Source organism: Pogona vitticeps, chromosome 3 (genome assembly GCF_051106095.1).
Source record: "Pogona vitticeps strain Pit_001003342236 chromosome 3, PviZW2.1, whole genome shotgun sequence".
In the NCBI taxonomy this organism is placed as follows: Eukaryota; Metazoa; Chordata; class Lepidosauria; order Squamata; family Agamidae; genus Pogona; species Pogona vitticeps.
The window spans coordinates 29,136,281-29,154,177 of NC_135785.1; the positions used below are offsets into that span (position 1 = coordinate 29,136,281).

The window sequence follows — 17,897 nt, forward strand, 5'->3', positions numbered from 1 at the left end:
AGGTAGTTGATTTTTGCACCATTGAATACAGACCAATTGGCCAATACACCCTGCAATTTATATCTTCCTAGCTCAATTTTTTCTGGGAAAGGCTCAGTACTTATCAGCACCCGCTCGTAGTTTGAGACGTCAATTGGTGATCTTTAGTGGTTGGTGACTTATGAAAAGTCGAGGTGAATGCCTGAAAGGTTGGGTGCATTGGTCGTAAAAGGAAAGGGCTTGCCTAACGTCTAAAGTATGGAGGATTCTTTCTTGAGTTGTGGACGGTGACGGGAAGAAGGAAGGAAGGATAAAATGGCTGAGAGAGATGGAATTGAGATACGACTTTGGGGAGGAAAGAAATATCCATGGATAGTTTGAGTTTGTCTGGAAAAAATGTAAATAAGGATAGTCGTGATGTAAGGCCGCTAAATCACTAGCTCATCAAGCTGAGGTGATGGTGACGAGGAAAATGTTTTAAAGGTAAGTAGCCATAAATCAGTTGAAGCTAAAGGTTCAAAAGGAGCTTTAGTAAGTTGTTGCAGTACTAGTGTTAGTGACCATTGCGGAGAAGGCGGGAGTATATCTGGGTAGATATGAGATAGACCTTTAAGAAAATGTTTCAATGTTGGATGCTTGAAGAAATCAGCTGCTGGAGACTTAGGGGGCTGATAAGAAATTATGGTGGAGAGGTAAACTCTCAAGGAAGAGAGGGAAAGGTGTATGGTCATCTCCATTGATTTTGTTGGGGGCGTTGTTGGTAAGATGGATAAACTCCCCAATGTCTAACTGCTGATCTTTGCTTTTGCACATTTTCCAAAATATCATCAGTCTGGAAGAGGCTTCAGTGGACATTTGAGGTTTAGTGGAGGGCTTCGATATCGAGGATTTTGGTATCAAGCGCTTCGATTTATTGGTTTTTGAAGTTTTAGACGATGTGGATGGAACCTCGGAGTGGGATGGTGTGGTCGATGGACGTTGTTTTGAGGATTCAGAAAGAGCCTTCTCCATTGCTTTAGTTTGTGAGGTGGCCTTACAAGGAGGTTGGGCCATTTTGGTTGTTTGAAGGGATTGTTCCCAAAGATGGAGTTTTAATCTGGATAAGTGAGAATGGAGGACTTTGCGCTTGAAGTTCTTACAATGCTGGCAGGAGAATGTCTGATGTGCCTCTCCCAAGCAAAAAAGACACTTGGTGTGGCCGTCAGAGAGTGGTATTTTGTTATGTTTAAACACCATGCAGTGTTTAAACACGCCCAAAGGGGCCATGAATAGGAGAAAATAATTTGAGAAGAAAAAAACTATGATTGTGAGGGGAGGGGGTGCTGTGGCCAGAGGCCGAGCGAAGTAGAAAAGAAAAAAAATCTCTGATGATAATGAATTTGATCTAAAAGTTTAAAGGAAAAAAGATAACAGGAAGGAATCAAGAATAAACTCTCTTTCTCTTTTACTCACAGAAGCAGAACTATGAGGCTCTCAACGCGGTGATTGAAAGAAAACTGAAAGGGGAACCTTGGCGCCAAGGTACTTATATGCGGGGGAGGGGCCTTATTCTAATGTGTTCATTGCTATCGCAGAAGCTCTAGAACTTTCCAACGAGGCTCTGTGCAGGCACGGATCACCCAGGGTGTGATTCACAGAGGCCACGAAGAACTGTCTTTCAAAACACATTAATGGCATGAGGGTTTAGATGATCTGCAAACAGTACATCTTGATACCTTCCCAAAAACTACTCTCGCAGGCAGCTGCCTCCTGTATCCAATGGTGGAGCCAGTTGTAGCGCCAACCTGCTTTATAGTTACTACCTTACCATCTAGGCAAAACAAGTCACCCCTTTTTAAGACAAGGAATATCTGATTTAGATGTCCTATATTAATGACTTCCCCTGAATTAACTGGCACATTAACTTCCTTTTTGTCATTTCTAAGAAGAAAGGAAAGGAATGTAAAGAGAATAGTAAGACATAGCTTAACATGATCTCCTTTAGGCCAGTTGAGATGCTGCCTTTGGATGCTTTCCACACTCATGAAAGCAATTTATTCAGATGAGTGTCAACTACTAGCTCAACAAGAGAGCTAGAGACCTACTCTTCCTTAAGCTCACAAGCAATGCTTCCCATATTTTAAAAGATATAGTCTGGAGGCCAGCAATGGCAGAAATTGATTCCATAATAATGCCTATATTCATGATTCACAATGTATGCTGTTCACATAAACAGCCACTCAGAGTGGTATAGACTTATCAGATGGGCGGGATATAAGTCAAATAAATAAAATAAAATAAATAAATAGAACATTGTTGGGAGTGAAGGAAGTAGCTGAATGCAATAACACATGAGCCACTGTGGAAAAATAACAAAAGATCAAATAAAAGTAAGAGCTTAGTATCTTACTTCACTTAGATCTTCACCTATGTCTTCATAAAGGGAGTGATGTAAATAAAATATAAACCCTTTTTCATACTTCTGTGTTTTATCTTCAAGGGCTGGATCTATCCTTCCCAAAACTTCAGTCATGGACAGACCAGACATCTTATAGTAAGGCAGTGCAAGGTGGAAATCTTTGGTGTCAAACCTGGAAGAACAGAAACCAGCAAAACATGAATCAAGAATTTCTTGAAAGGGCCATATTTGGCAGAATTTGTCTCCTAACAGATATCAGGATAATTGAAATCTCCAATTACTACTGTATTGTGACTCTTTGTAATTCTTACAATTTATTTTTCAAATGTTTTATCTGCAGCTTCTCCATGATTGGGTTGTCAGTAACAGACTCTAACTATCACATCCCTTTTGTTTTTTATCTCTATTATATTAGTGCAGATGCTCTCAAATGGAGAACCAAGCTCATTCTCCTGTATTTTTGAATTGTGCAGGAAAATTGACATATACTGCCAACGCCACCTCACTTTCTATTCTTTCTGTTCTTTTTGAATGGTTTATATCTTTCAACTGCTGCATTCCAGTCATGGGAGTTACTCCACCAAGTTTCAGTCATCCTTATCAAGTCACATTTACCCTCCTGAACTAAGATTTCATGTTCTTGTATACCTGGCTTTTGTATATAGGCATTGGAGAGTGTGTGATTTGTGGCTTGCTTTCCTTTGCACATTTTGATGAAGATTATTATTGGGTTCCATTAGAGCTCCTTGCTCTGCTCCTCTTATAATGCACAAGACTTCATCTATCTTTACCGCTGAGCCCGCATTTCCCTCCCCCTTTCTTCAGTTTCAAACCCTCCTGATGAAGTTCTTCATATGGTGGCCAAACATATTCTTCCCAGTTCTTGTGGGGTGCAACTGATCACTTGCCAGCAGTCCATCTTCTGGGAAGCATAGTCCATGGTCCCAAAAGCCATATGCCTCATATCAGCCAGCACCTTCATAGCCAGCTGTTCATGTGGACTATGGTTGATAAAATATCAGACGAGGACCCAAGAGACCTAGATTTAAAGCCCAGTTCAGCCATGGAAACTCTCTATGGCATAATGATGGTAAGCTGCTCTTTGAAAACATCACATACCTTGACAACCCTATTAGGGTTATCATAAGTTGGAAGTTACTCGATACCATAGAACAATAAAGATAAAAAACTATTACTTTCTATGCTCAGATCTTAGGGAAGCTAATGGCCCAAATTTGCCAAAGTTGGACTACAATGCAATCATACTTGCATGTAACTGAGTGAAGAAGACACTTATCTTGAGTTACTTTTCTTCCCATGCCTTCTTACAGTTCAAAGATATGAACATGGAAAGTAACAACTAGAACAGGCTAAGAGTTTGCATCTTTGCTTATGACATCCAAACCTGCTATAACAGTCTCCTAGGAGAGCACAACTTTCCCGAAATGCTTCTAGGAGGTCTTCTTTTTCTTCTGATTCCATCAAATCAGGGTCCATTAAAGCTGTTCTGACTAGCAAGTGGGCTTCACTTAGAAGGTGAATGCAACTCTCTGTTCGTACATTTTCATAGGTCTTGCTGTATTCTACCTAAGGCAGAAGTAGGGGAAAACATGAGGATTAAATATAATCTCTGCACAAAATCTGTACCAATTTAAGTGGAATAGATTACATTAATATTATGTTAGGGAGTCCAGACAAGATGAAATGAATGGAATATATTGTAATAAATCACTCTGGTTGCAATGGATAGAAAAGTAGAAAAATACAATAAAATATTTATTAAAAAATCTCTGCAGATTCTAGGCTATAATGCATGAGCACAATTCAATTAAAACAAAAACAGAACAATACAATACCATTTCCCGATAAAGCTGGAGAGTTGAAGTTGTGTGCACGATGTATAAATTCCACCCAGGTTCAGATTCTGGAGGAACTTTGCCTTTGGTGTTACCTGTCTTTCGGGAGCTGAAAGAAGGGGATATAAATATTGTGTGCATTTAAGTCACAACATAGTTTTCACATGTGTTCAGTTACAGTGAACAAACACTCCTGAACAATGTCTGGCTCAGATACATAAACCATGCCACATCTTTTCACAAGCAGAGCAATGTCTGTACTTACAGGAGTCTCCTTGAAGGTTTTTTTCTCTCTGTGATGTTCTCTGCATCTGCTTTTGTCAAAACTATGACGTGATTTTTGAAGTGAGAGATAGCTTTCAGTCCTATGAAAAGCTGCATTGTCAAGGCACAGACATCCAGTGTTACAGGTGGACATGCCTACCAATAAATAAATAAATAAATAAATAAATAAATAAATAAATAGATAGATAGATAGATAGATAGATAGATAGATAGATAGATAGATAGATAGATAGATAGATAGATAGACAGATAGACAGATAGATAGATAGATAGATAGATAGATAGATAGATAGATAGATAGATAGATAGATAGATAGATAGATAGATAGATAGATAGATAGAAGGATAAGGCTATTTTCTGAGAGATTATTAAATCTCTTTTTTAAAAGATTATTAAATATTTAAGCATCTTTAGGAAGAAGAGTGTAACTTTAAAAAAAAAACTTCCTTACATTTAATTCCTCAATTCTTCCTGTCTCATTTTGGAGGCGGGGCTTTGTTGCGGTGCTGCCAGCAACTCCAGAGAGGAGCTCTCTCTGGAAAAGCTGGAACCCTCCGGTCCAGGATCCCCTTTTTGAAATGGGGATCAAAGGAGAGTCTAGAAGAAGTCTCTCTGAAGCAGATGGTGAGCAGCAGAAGGAGAAGAAAGGGAGGCAGACCCGGACTTTTTTCTTCTGAAGAAATCACCGTGCACAGACCGGAGCGGGCGCCATTTTTTGGCACTGAGCCGCGAGGAACCCTTTACCGGGGGAGAGGAGAGCAATCAATATAAACTAAAAATATATAACAAGTAAGTAAGCCGAAGCCTCTGATTTATGAAACAGCCTCATTAAGCTGAAATAAGAATGAAATACTTGGCAGAAAGAATAAATGCAGCGGCGGGTTTATCTTATCAGTCTGACTCAAAAGCGAAACTAATTTTCTCCAAGTGAACTATTAAAACGCCAGGCTGATTCTAAAGCCGAGAGTCTGAGATGGAAAAATAAATCTTATGTTTCTGGAGAAGAATCCCAGACAGCAACACCGTCTGACTGGATTTAAGAGACTTCGGTGGATGCAGTGTGTTATTCTTTGCCTTCTCTGGACTTTGTGAACTATAAATAATAGAATCTGGTGGTTTTTGCGGGAGAAGGAGCTGACGTGGCCGATTGGACTAAGGAGCATTAAGGGGTTAATGAAGATCACAAGACGAGCTCCAAGGACAATCTACTGCACAGTTTGAGACTCTGTGACTGTTGTTTTGTTTGTGACCACGTGTGAGTCTAAAAATAGAAGCTTGCTGAACTCAGGAGAAGAAGAAATAACTGCGTCACGGTTCTAATTGATATTGTATTTGCTGGACTAAAAGTTGATTTTTATACTACAATATCTGGACAAAGATTGGAGGGAGATCTAAGGGGAGGTTTATGATGAGGGGTTTGAATTGTTGATAAAATTGTGGAAACTGGAAGGATTTCTAGGGGGTGATTATTGTGGTATTTATACAAACCCCAAAGCCTGAGATGGACCCCAAAAATTCAAAAGAACAAATGGAGACTCGGTTTGTTCAATCCCAAAGTTCTGGAATAGTGGTGCAAGAAATAGAAAAGGAATGGCAGATTAATATACAAAGGCTAATATTAACAGGGTTCCAGCGAGTGAATGCAGGTCTTAGCAAAATAGAAAATTTGATGAAAGGGACGAAAGAGGGGACAGTAGATGCCAAACAAAACTTAAATGAAGTTGTACAGACTTTAGAATCGTCTGTATTAGACATGACACCAGGTAATATGAATGCAGTAGAGAGTTATCCAGTGACCCATGCAGCTTCCAAAATTAAAAAGCACTATGACAAAAATCTTAAGGAGGCAGAGATACTGAAACCAGATAATTTTATGGTGAAAATATGGGAAGTGAAAAAAATGGATATTCTGTCAGATGGGCTGAAAGACTGTTCAATTCAAAAAGAAACGGAAAGATGGGATGTATTGTATAAATGGCAGCAGCTACCAGACAATGTTGGAATAACATAGAATAAAATTAAAATTAAATGATAAGATAAAAGCAAGAGGGTAATCAAACTGTGAAAAAGCAAAAAGTTGATATGTATTAGTAATATGAATTGATTGGATGATGCTATACTTTATGCTCTCCTATCCCCCAAAACCATTTTTCCTTTCCTATCCCCTCTTTCTTTCTGTACCCTCTATCCTTGTTTCTAAATAAAATAAAATTATTAAAAAAAAAAATTCTTCCTGTCTCATTTTGGATTCCTGACTCTCAAGTATTCAACATCATCACCAACCAAGCCAAAGCAAACCAAACCAAACCAAAAGTATTTTGGAACTTTTGAAACTGACAAATGCATTTCAGTGTGGTGGATTACAATCTATTTTTTTCCAGGTACAAGAAAACACAGAAACAAACCTTTTAGTCTGTCAGGGTCTGCTACCTTGACTGCTTCAAAATTAAAACCATTAGACATGCCCTAAAACTTTACCCCAAAAATAAAAGTAAAACTTGCAGCATGAAAATGTTGTTTACTACAAGCAGCACTAGCAAGGTCATTGAAAAATAACACCTTCCAGCAACTAAATGTTCTGTTTTGCTTTATATTCCTAACACGGAAGTAGCGAATACCGAAAACTACATTAAGGGATGAACAACATGCAGGTATTAAAGAAGAGGTATTAAAGAAGAGACTAGATATATGGCACAGCTTTAGAGTTCTCTAGACATGCATTCTGAGGGCAGAGGAAATCAGACACAGGAACAGCTTTGAAGATAGAAAGGGAGCACCTTGAGGGTTGTGTCAATATATGGGTCTTCATCACGAGCTGCTGCTGCGCTGCATCTTACTGTAAAGCATTGCAGGTTGTTGCTAGAGGAGGAGAAATGGTGCACAATGAGATAGCTGGGTATACAGATTATAATCACAGTTCAACTCAACACTGTGACACAAAGATGTTACTCAAACCCCCCAGTGTTCACAGATACTGTGGTAGGTATGGAGATGTTGTCCATATCAGTTTATGACTGTAGTTCAAAGGAAAAGAAGCCAATGTCTTGATTGAGATCTAATCTCATAGGTACCCTATTTCTCTTCTTCTCTCTGAAGACACACTCCCTGAGACGGGACATGGTCCCCCTGGCCAAAGCAACAGTGACATTATAGGGGATAGCCATGGCTCCCCTGTGTAATCTAGCTTGCAGAAATAGGTGGGGTAGAGACCCATACCACTACCCCAAACTTATCTACCCATTATAGTTTAAGAGAACTGAGAGGTATGACACACAGTGTGATCCTCAAGCAGTGCTCCCAGATATTATTTGGACAACAACTCCAGAAATCCCAGCCAGCACAGCTTGTGGTGAAAGCTTCTGGGTTTTAGTTCAAGAACAGACCCAAGGTTGGGAACCACTCCTTTGATGTGCCTGTGGAAAGTGGCTTTTCCTCCCAGGGCTCTATCCCATCCCACCACCACCCCCGTCCACTGTAGCAGAACTCCCCCATCTCATAAATTGCATTTGGGGAGGTTTAAAAATTTAAGAGCACTCAAAGACATCTGGTACAGATCTGGAGAAAATTTAAATTAAGTTTAACATGCAAACAAAACAAATCCTTAGCAACACAAGGAATGACCTCCTTCCCAGCAAATCTCTCTGGGAATGTCAGTGTAACCCTTAAATCCTTAAGCAGGACAATGAAGAAAGTAAATGGAAGTGACACTAATAATAATTACCTTGTGATAACGTGAAGGAACTGGGGTGTGAGAACTGCCTGCTGAGATCTCTCTGAATAATGGTAGGTAGAAATCAGCTCCACTAAGTTACTAATTGTGTACAGATATCCAATGTGGGGCAGGGAGAAAAAGCAGAATAGACTCAGCAGTTCTTGCTTAGGTGTATCGCCTCTGTCTATTTTCTTGGAATTCCCTAGATGAAAGAAGAATAAATACATCAGACAGCATTTGTGCAATTTAAATTATAGATCAATATGCCACACACATGTTCTAGATTAAGGCTGCAATTGTAAAGTTCACTTACTAGACAGCTAATCCCACCAAACAGTGGAATTTACTTTGGAATAAACATGTAGAGGGTTGAGAGCTAAATCTTAAGAAGCTTAACACTTAGTTTCCCATTCAGTTCATGCTCATTTCCTCCCTTTAACATGAGAAAAGAGAACAACATTTCCCAAAGTCCTACTACTGGTGGTAAATCCTCATTAGCCTGAGGACCAAATTTAATTTCAAAGAAACCCATGGAGAGGAAAAGTTATCCCAGTCATGGCAGGGACCAAAGGGTGAAGGATGGTGTGAGACAGAGGGCGAGAGGGATGCCCCATTTGCTGGAGATCCACCCCTCATCAACAGCAAAACTAGGGAAGAGAACTCGAGACCCGTACCAGAACCTACAGAGAAATCTCAGCAGGAGACAGAGATAGAAAAATTGACAGAAGACGTAAATGATGATGAGGGAGGTTCAGGGGGAAAAGACGTGAAGAGCGAAGAAAAAGAGGGTGGGGAATGGGTGTGGATGTATGATCCCTGGACTGGATTGTGGGAAAGATTAAGGGTTCCCATGGAGGAGGCAGACTACAGAAGGAGAACGGAGATTCCACCTAGACCCTCTTATTGGGGAGAGGCTAAAGCAAGAGAGTGGAGAAGGAGACTGAGAGAGGAGAAAGAAGGATTGGAATGGAGGGTAAGGAAGATGAAGATAATGAGTTACAGGGAGGATCCTGGGAGAGTCGAGACCCAAATGGATGGATCCTATGGGATGATGACTTGGACAAGGAGACTGGAGGGCCATGATGGGGCAGACCGTAAGAGACTGGGTCCCCACAGATCTACTGGGACCGTGGAACACTAGTTTTGGAAACCCATTCCTGTTTGAAGATTGGAAACCCCTTGGCAGAAGGAGAAAAGATTCATAATCCTGTTCCAGACACTTGTTTATTGTTAAATACACCAATAAATCTTTCACCTGTTTCGAAGCAGTGAAAAACGACTGATTTCTTCAAAAATGGAGCCAAAACTCAAACTCAAACTCTCACATATGAGCCCAAAATTATGAACATATTTTAGCTTAATTAAACTTCTTAATTAAGCCTTCGGAGAGATAGTTCAACCTATCAGAGTGGATAAAAAACATCCAGTTTAAACCATAACATCTGGCAAACTATCAAGTTACGGTGTCATAGGTAAGGGCTATAGCTATCTGGGAAACCCCAGAAAGCCAGACTGGGAGTCCAAGAGGGCCAGAGTCATTCCCAGAGCCTAAGATTAAACCCTGGACACATTATTTGGGTTGCTATAAGTCAGATGTGACTTGATGATCAAACATAATATTAATCAAAAGAAAGTTGATTCACTATTATTAAACACATGAAGAAAGCACATAAATCAACTTTCTCCCATGGAATCAAATCAGGCAGCTGAGTTCAAAGGAGGGCTGGGTGAGCTGTTAAAGGTATGGATATTTGAGCAACACATACTTAAATGTAAGAGAGGTTGACAAAAGTGATCTAGCCCTTTGCTAGTCATGCGTCCCATCCTGCCTTGATCATTTTCTTTCTACATCACTAATCCAGGGACAATGGACAGAGGATAAGCCATCTGACTAAACAGGAAGAAGACATGCAGATTATTCTAGGATGCTTGCTTTCTCAAACCTCCAGATGATCTTTTTTTAGCAAAAACAAACAAACAAACAAAGAAAAATAAATTGATCTATTCTATCTGGCCTCTCTACAGGAGGGCTATCTTGTGATATGACTCCTTGACTGTTCATTGGTAGGTGTGAAATGCCACATCCTCAACTACTTGTGCCCAGGAAACAATCAGACTCTTTGTTTGGGGGCCATGTTTAACTGTATATTTGCCATGTAGTCTCACTCTTATGTCTGAAGAAGTGGACTTGTCTACAAAAGCTTACATTAAAATGTAGCAGTTTAGTCTTTTAGGTGCCACAATGTTTTTGTGTTTAATATTTGTGAACTTAATATTATACGTATATTGCTGCAGCTTTCATAATGTCTTAATTACGTAAGCTGCCTCCTTTTTACTCATTGTTCTTAGTTTTAATGTTCTTGCCCTTTAATGATGTATCTTTTTTTTGGAAAACACATATTTTGGATAATTTGGTGAGCTTCCCAGATAGCATGGCACACTCGTAGCTCAATCCTCGATAGTTTTAATTAGCAGCAAACCATGCTGAGTTCCACTGGACTCACTGAAAGAGTTCTGAGGTTGTGCTTAACACAGGTTACGAAAAAGAAGTAACAATTTGTCCTTCTTCCTCACTTTCTCTGTAATTCATCAGTCCTCTAGAGAGACATTCCCACTTCTTTATACTAATAGTATATTAAGTCTTCCAAGTTCCTTCCCTTTCCATTTTCATTGGATTTCATCCTTACTTACTTGTAACAAGAAAAATGAGAAAAGAGATTTCCAGAAGGTTGAAAAATCAATAGAAAATGTTTAGATATGTAGGACAGAAGTACAAGAAGCACACAACAATTATTTGTGCCATTTGAAATTGTATATAAATATCTAATCAAAAGCAGCCTAGTATTCTCATGACAACATTAAGAGCAATTTACTTGGAATGCTGTATGATTCCAATTATCAGGATTTTTATGACACAAATGTCAGCAAGATTCACAGATTCACAAGCATTAGCTTTACCTCTACTGCACTAGGCTATTACTATCAGAATATATTTTCCCACGTCTTTTCCTATCCTATATCTTCCAGAACAAAAATGGAACGTATAAATGTACCTGTTTCATACATAGGTAACAGCTGAAGGGAGTGCAGCTTAACATGTTCAGCAGAGTAGAGAAATGAGGACAGGTCTGGGGCAAAGCGCCTAGAAAGAAAGGTATTGAGTGAAAGGGTGCTATGCCAAGACAAAGACCTCAGGCCAGAGCACAGCATGACTGATGTGATAAGTGGAATCCCTAACACTACTCAACCTGCCTTTTATGCTGTATTAGCAGTACATGGAGATTTTGGAAGGTGCATGATGGAATGGACAAAAGCATGCTTCTGGGCATGAGCAAGTATTTACATAAAGCAGATTGCTGGATCAAGTCATGTGTTGCTTTGATGGCAATGTGAATGTTCTGTGGGGGGACTCCTACATTTTGCATTTGTCTCTGATGTGCAGAATACACTAGGCTTTCACCCCATACTTGTTGAAGAATCCAGGTACTGTACATGACACATGCAATTCCTATGGAACCAAGGGGATAAAATCAGAGATTTTCTAGGACCTCTGTGCACCTGCCATTTAACTGATACAGGTCAAGAAGGGCAGATGTGCTTCCCATGGGAAGCATCACATTCCTTCCTAGCAGATAAGTACATTCTACCTTCTGAGTTTGGAACTGAACAAGCAGATTGACCAAGATCACACCCTGCATTGAGAACCAATTTCAAACTGTAGCATATACAGTAATTATGGACAGCTCCCTCTCTGATGCCCAGATCAGTTTACCAGGGAATGAAGGCTCTCCCTACATGTCAAGGTACTGAATCTCGATTTTTAAAGGTGCTTATTTATTTTGCACTAGAAACATCATGGAGTGGCACAACTTGAGGGTGTAGTAGGGCCAGGTGCAATGAAGGAGTGGAAAGCCTATATGTGTCAGCCTACAACTCCCACAGTCCTACCAGCCACACTGACTGAGGAGTCTGTGGGCTGACATCCAAAATAACTCAAGGATAGAGATGGGGGTATTCGTCTATGAATATCTCTGTGCAGCGGGAATTAATGAGGGTTCACTCCATTAATGGGGCTGGACTGTTCACTCACGTGTCCGCCACTGGCAGCGGCCTCACTCATCCTTCCAATCACTCTTGGAGCTCCGCTCTCTTGGCTAGCAACTCAGCAACCTTGCAGAGAGACTTATTCTCTCTCCCACTGCCAGGAGTGGCTAGCTGTGCTGGGCTCCAGGAGTGACTGGAAGGAAGAGTGAGGCCACCAGCAGACACATGAGTGGACGGTCTGGGTCAGACCCTCATTAAGTCCAGCGGAGTGGGGATACTTGTATTCGTATATGAATACCCTCTACTCAAGGGTCATTGCTTCTGTGTCTCTGGCATAAAAGACTCTAGTTATTCCAGACTAGAGACCTGTCATTTTTAATGCTTTTGTAAATATATACATATAGATCCAATATGTTGCATCTTAGTTTCTATTTCCAATCAAAGACAGTGTTTATTACCTGTAGAGCACATATCGCATTTGGAAATTTAGCTCTTCATTGACTAAGCCTGTTGACTCTAGAGTAACAGATATTCCACAGTGGCTACTTTCTTCCTCAAGGAGCTCTACAGGCTGCTGGCAAATAACAAAGTCATCTGGATCAAAGTGAGTTGAATCAGCTTCCTCTTTTATACCTTCAATAAAAAGACAGCATGGGTTTTAAGTTAGCAACAAGAACACAAGATTATAGCATGTAACAGAATGTTCATTCCAGTTTGCCACATGACTAGGAGTTTAAATGCACACTGTTACTCAGGCCCTATCTTGAAGACATCCAGATGTCAGCTACAGGGGACTCAAAAGGGGAACAAGACAGAAATGGGGGCAAGAAAATAGCTCAGATGCAGGCCTGGTCCCTATATAGGTCAGGAAATTTGAGCTGCCTGGAAAATGGGATGCTGGGAACAACTTCATTGAGTTGACAGTGCTTCTTTGGGCAAGAAACAATGAATGAATCACTATGGGGCTGAGTGTAGACCCTGTGAAATTTGTTACTCTCGGCTGGATAGCTCATTGAATTAGGTATCTGGCTGTGGAGGCAGAAGTTGGGAGTTTTAGTCTCCATTGTGCCTCCAGGAAGAAGAGTCAGCCTATGTGGCCATGGGCAAGTTGTACAAAGAGTGCTCCCAGAAGAAAGGTATGGTAAACCACTTCTGAGTACACCATACATAGAAAACCCTGAAAAGGGTTGCCGTAAGTCACAATTGACCTGACAGCAAACAATTACTAGCAGTATGAGCCTAGACTGTTACTTATAAAGAGATGAGGCGCCCAGGGTTATGTCAGTCTCTGAAGACAACAGAGAACTGTTTTGGCTCCAACATGCAGAAGAAGTGCTTCCACTGAGAAACTGGAGACTGCAAAACTTGACTTTTCAAATTTAAATTCTAAAAGAAGTATGAGTTTGCCAAATGTATACAATGTGCTCTAAAGTTTTTAATTCAACAGCACTGTCTTGTGGGAATGCGAGGGGAAAAAACACACCAGACAATTGACCCAGGAGAATATAAAACCATATTTTTTGCAAACAAAATCCAAATTTTTTAAAAAAGAATATAGCATCTAAAGGAACCCAGGACATACACACAACTATTCTAGGGTAGAAGAAACTTTATTTACTTCTATCAGCCTAAACATTAAAAAAATTTAACAAGATATATTAGAAAAATAACCACATTTACTGAAATGCTAAGTGAGAGATCTTGAAAATCCTGGCTTATCATTCACAAGCAAGGATCCTACTATACGCTGCCAGGTTGTTCCCACATGGCTCCTTTTCACAATCAAGAATTTTATTTATTTTCCATAACACTGTTGAGAAGGAAAGAAGATAGCTTTTCCATGAATAAACAAGGCCGAACTCTAAAATTTCTTTAGTGATGCATTATTGGAAATTCTCCTATTGAATAAAGCAATTTCATCGATGGATGTCTCCCACTGAATGGAGAACTAAATCTTCTGCATGTGGGAGAGCATATTTAAGTATAAGAGTAATTTTTAAAAATATGTGTCCTGTTGTCTCATCAGTCATATCCTGCACTGACTGAAAATAAAGGAATAAATCCAGTTGTTGACACATAACAGCTTCAATGAATCAGTGAGACATAAGAATTTAAATTAACACGTTCTATTCATTCACTGGCTCCACTTGTGTTTCAAATAACAACTGTACCACCTTTCCAAGCCATTTGGATCCAGAGATTTTTAAACAACATACAAACCTTTATTAGTATTTTCAGGTTCCAGAGATCGATAGATATGCTGTTGTTCCTGATCACTGGCTGTTTTCTTACCAGTTTCCAGTTTAATGATTAGGACTTCTAGTTCTGCTGTTATAGCAATGTAGCCAGCACAAAATGCAACTTCTGAGGGTGTGAAATTTTGAATATGCAAAATCAAAGAACGCTCAAAATCCATCACAGTTACATCCTGCCTTAAGACAAGACGCTTCAAGCGGAACAAGATCAATTTATTCTTGCAGCCAACAAGCAGGTCTCCAGTTAAAGGACAACAGGAAAAGCACAAGGGAGGATCAGAAAGCGGCAACTCGATGATGGACATTTGGTCTTTAGAAGCTTCACTATAGGGTGTTTCTAGGTTATGGCCCACGATTCGAACACACACACGTGCCGTTCCACCCGAGAAACATCTCCAGTTTACGTAGGCTTGCAAGAAGAGGCTCTTGTTTTTCTCCTCAATAGTGACCACATAGTCCCCTGAAAAAGCAAGAGTATATGTTGAAAACACAGGATCAAAGATGGATCAAGACACATAAGCAGAAGGTTCTACAATTAAACTGTCATCAGAATCCTATTGCTGATTTAGCTTGAATACAGAAAATTCTAAGTCTCTGCAGGAAATTACTATTCATTACTGAGGTGCTGGTTGTGTTCTTGGACACATCCCCAAGATGTACAAACTCTCCCTTAAACCAGCATAAATTGGCAACAGGATTCTGAGCTGAACTTTTATTTGAAGGATGTTTACATCATAGCCCAACCTGGGAGCTCAAACCATATTAATGATACTTACTTCTAAATCTATACAAAATGCTTAGATCTGCAGATTTCAGTTCAAGGTACAGTACAAGTAAACAATACAGCATTATACAAACAACCCCCAATATGCAGAATCTAATATTTAGCTACCTGGGGCTGCTAGCTACATAAATTCCCAGTCAGCAACCATCTGCCATTGTCTCCGGCAAATAAAAGCATACTGGAACACCCTACCCTACAGACATTATGTGTACTCCACATTTTGACTGTTAACTAGGACACTGTTCTCAGCAACAGAATAAGCTGTGCCAGGATCATTTTATATTTATTGTGGTAAAAAGGATGGCTATTCAGATTATTACATTAAAGTGAGATTGATTAAGAGCATTGCGTTGTACATTTGTGGAGTAAACTGAGGCCACGACATCTGATCAGGCAGGCTAATTTCTGGGCTTTTCTGTTTCTCTAGCCAGGGTCCTGCTGGATTCAGAAACTTGGCAGAACCACCTTACAGGGCTATCGCGAAGATGAAACTGATTTGTAAGGGCGTGGACGAAACAATGGGAGTTCTCAGGGAAAAGGAGCAAAACAATAACACCACCACTACAAGAGAGCGCCTCTTCTAGCCTCGGGCTCACGGGCGGCTCAGCTTCTTCTCCCTTACCGGCTTCGCTGTACGCCAGGCTCAGCACCCGGCCCAGGGTATGGAAAGAGCCGAGCGCCTCGCTGACCTCCGGGCGCCCGGCGGGGGCGAAGACCTCCACCTTGCAGGCGCCCGGCGCGCACGCCACCAGGAGCGCGTCCCGCGCGCAACAGAAGGCCGCCGGCTCCTGCTTGGTGGGCACCACTTGCTGCGAGCCGAACGGGTGCAAGTGGTAGAGCTGCACCATGATCGCTCCCCGGCCGGGCAGCCGAGGGCTCCCGGATCCCGTCTCCTGCCGTCCCCGAGGCGACAGCGGCCGCTTCCGCAACGGGCACCGCCCCACGCCGGTCAGGTGGAGCGAGGCGTCAGCAGCCGCCCGGCCGATCGCGGCCACGGCTTCCGACAAAGGCAGCATCGCGGACCTACCGTCCCGGCTGCCTTCTGGGAAGGCCTGTTATAGGGTTGACGGCGATCAAGGCTGCAATCCTGCACCCAGTGCTTTGGAAAGAAGCCGCACGGCATGGCCTTTGGTTTTGAAACGCCTATTTTTTCTTAGCACAAAAATGAAAGCCCGTAGTTTCCTTTATTGGGCCAATAAATAAACCTCTCTCATCTTAGGTCTCCCCCTTCGCCCACTGCCCTCCATTTTCCACAGCAGGACTGGCCTCTTCAGCGAGTTCTATTTTCTCCAGAAATGGCCCAATACAGGAGCGTCAATAAGAAAAACAGGGAGGGATTTGATTGGACATCCCGGCAACAGCCACCAATAGGAGAAGAGATGGGAGTCTTTCGGTCGACCTCCTTCGGCGGCTCTTTGGTCCGTATGTGAGCTAGTGTATCAGCGATTGGCTGTTCGTCCGAGGGGATCCGACCAATGTCGATTCCGCGGAGAAACGGCGCGCGCGTTCCATCCGGTGACGTTGCGGCGGCGCGACTTTTTTTTGCCGCTCTTTGCGTCCGAAGAGGCCTTGAGGGGTGTGTGTGTGCGCGTGCCCGTTTACTTGAGTTCGAGTGCGGCAACATGGCTTGGAAATTCCTGAGGTGGGTTTGGGGATGGGGGGGGGACAGCTTCTGTCGGCCGGTGGTGGGTTGAGTAGCTGACGTAGAGGTTTTCTGTCTCTTGTCAGGCTGACCCTCTGAGGGGAGGGGAGGGGGTCAGCCTGCGAAGGACCTGAATTGAAGCCCTTGCCATAGAGCCGTGTTGCAGTTTATTGCCCGCTCATTGTTGCCGATCTTAAATGCTATTTTTTAATTGGTGTGAGCCGCCTTGGGTCCTTTTTAAGGAGAAAGGCGGGATAAAAATATTTTAAATACATAAATAAATAAAATGGCGCGCGGGGGGTGGTTTCAGCTACTTGCTCCGTATTGTCTGGGTTAGAATTGCAGACAAAGCAAAGCTGGGACAGAATGGGATCGGGGCCCCCTTTTTTCTCTTGTAGCAGTGAGGCACCACAGCACACATAGGCAAGGATATTGTCTGTATATGTGTGTGTTTATATAAAACGTGTATAAAGTGTGTGTGAATACTGTATATATGTATGTATGTGTGTATATATATATGCGTGTATATATGTATATTTCCTTCCTTTCTTCATTTCGATATCTCCCATTCGTGCAAAGCACTATTCTGGGTGGTTAGCATGTGAAAAAATCAGACAACGAATCAAATAATAAAATTTCAAGTGCAGAAGACAAAACATCTGTATACAGTATAGAAGACAATAAAATTAAATAGCAGGCCAATGGTAGAAAATGTCATGAGAGGCTGCCATCAAATGCTTCTCTAAAGAGCTCTGTCTAGGTGTCCTGTAATATCCATGCTTATGTGCACAGGCCAGGATAGCAGCAAATGTATGTAAGGATAGACAAAGAATTATGCTACCAGTTACTGTACTTTGCAGGAGCTCTCCAGTGCAGCTATATTTCAGAACCATTCTAGAGCATTAGTCATGTACGTTGAACACACATTTGTGAGATTCATA

The 17,897-nt window shown here is 41.4% G+C and overlaps 2 protein-coding genes across 3 annotated transcripts in view; one reads left to right on the forward strand and one right to left on the reverse strand.

Annotated features, from left to right (window-relative positions):
• Positions 1–16,323, reverse strand: part of HPS3 (HPS3 biogenesis of lysosomal organelles complex 2 subunit 1) — a 38,933-nt gene extending 22,610 nt beyond the window's left edge. Inside the window, exons 1-10 of the mRNA XM_072996062.2 lie at positions 15,937–16,323; positions 14,496–14,990; positions 12,734–12,908; positions 11,285–11,373; positions 8,241–8,433; positions 7,297–7,378; positions 4,499–4,653; positions 4,234–4,342; positions 3,783–3,964; positions 2,369–2,549 (exon numbers count right to left, since the gene is read on the reverse strand). Of these exons, the coding sequence (XP_072852163.2) occupies positions 2,369–2,549; positions 3,783–3,964; positions 4,234–4,342; positions 4,499–4,653; positions 7,297–7,378; positions 8,241–8,433; positions 11,285–11,373; positions 12,734–12,908; positions 14,496–14,990; positions 15,937–16,162 (1,887 nt within the window). The 5' untranslated portion in view covers positions 16,163–16,323. The remainder of the gene's footprint in view (positions 1–2,368; positions 2,550–3,782; positions 3,965–4,233; positions 4,343–4,498; positions 4,654–7,296; positions 7,379–8,240; positions 8,434–11,284; positions 11,374–12,733; positions 12,909–14,495; positions 14,991–15,936) is intronic.
• A 180-nt stretch (positions 16,324–16,503) lies between these two features.
• Positions 16,504–17,897, forward strand: part of HLTF (helicase like transcription factor) — a 35,981-nt gene continuing 34,587 nt past the window's right edge. For both annotated transcript variants that reach the window (XM_020781857.3, XM_020781858.3), the window contains exon 1: positions 16,504–16,956. In XM_020781857.3, coding sequence (XP_020637516.3) covers positions 16,790–16,956 — 167 coding nt within the window. In that variant the 5' untranslated portion in view covers positions 16,504–16,789. The remainder of the gene's footprint in view (positions 16,957–17,897) is intronic.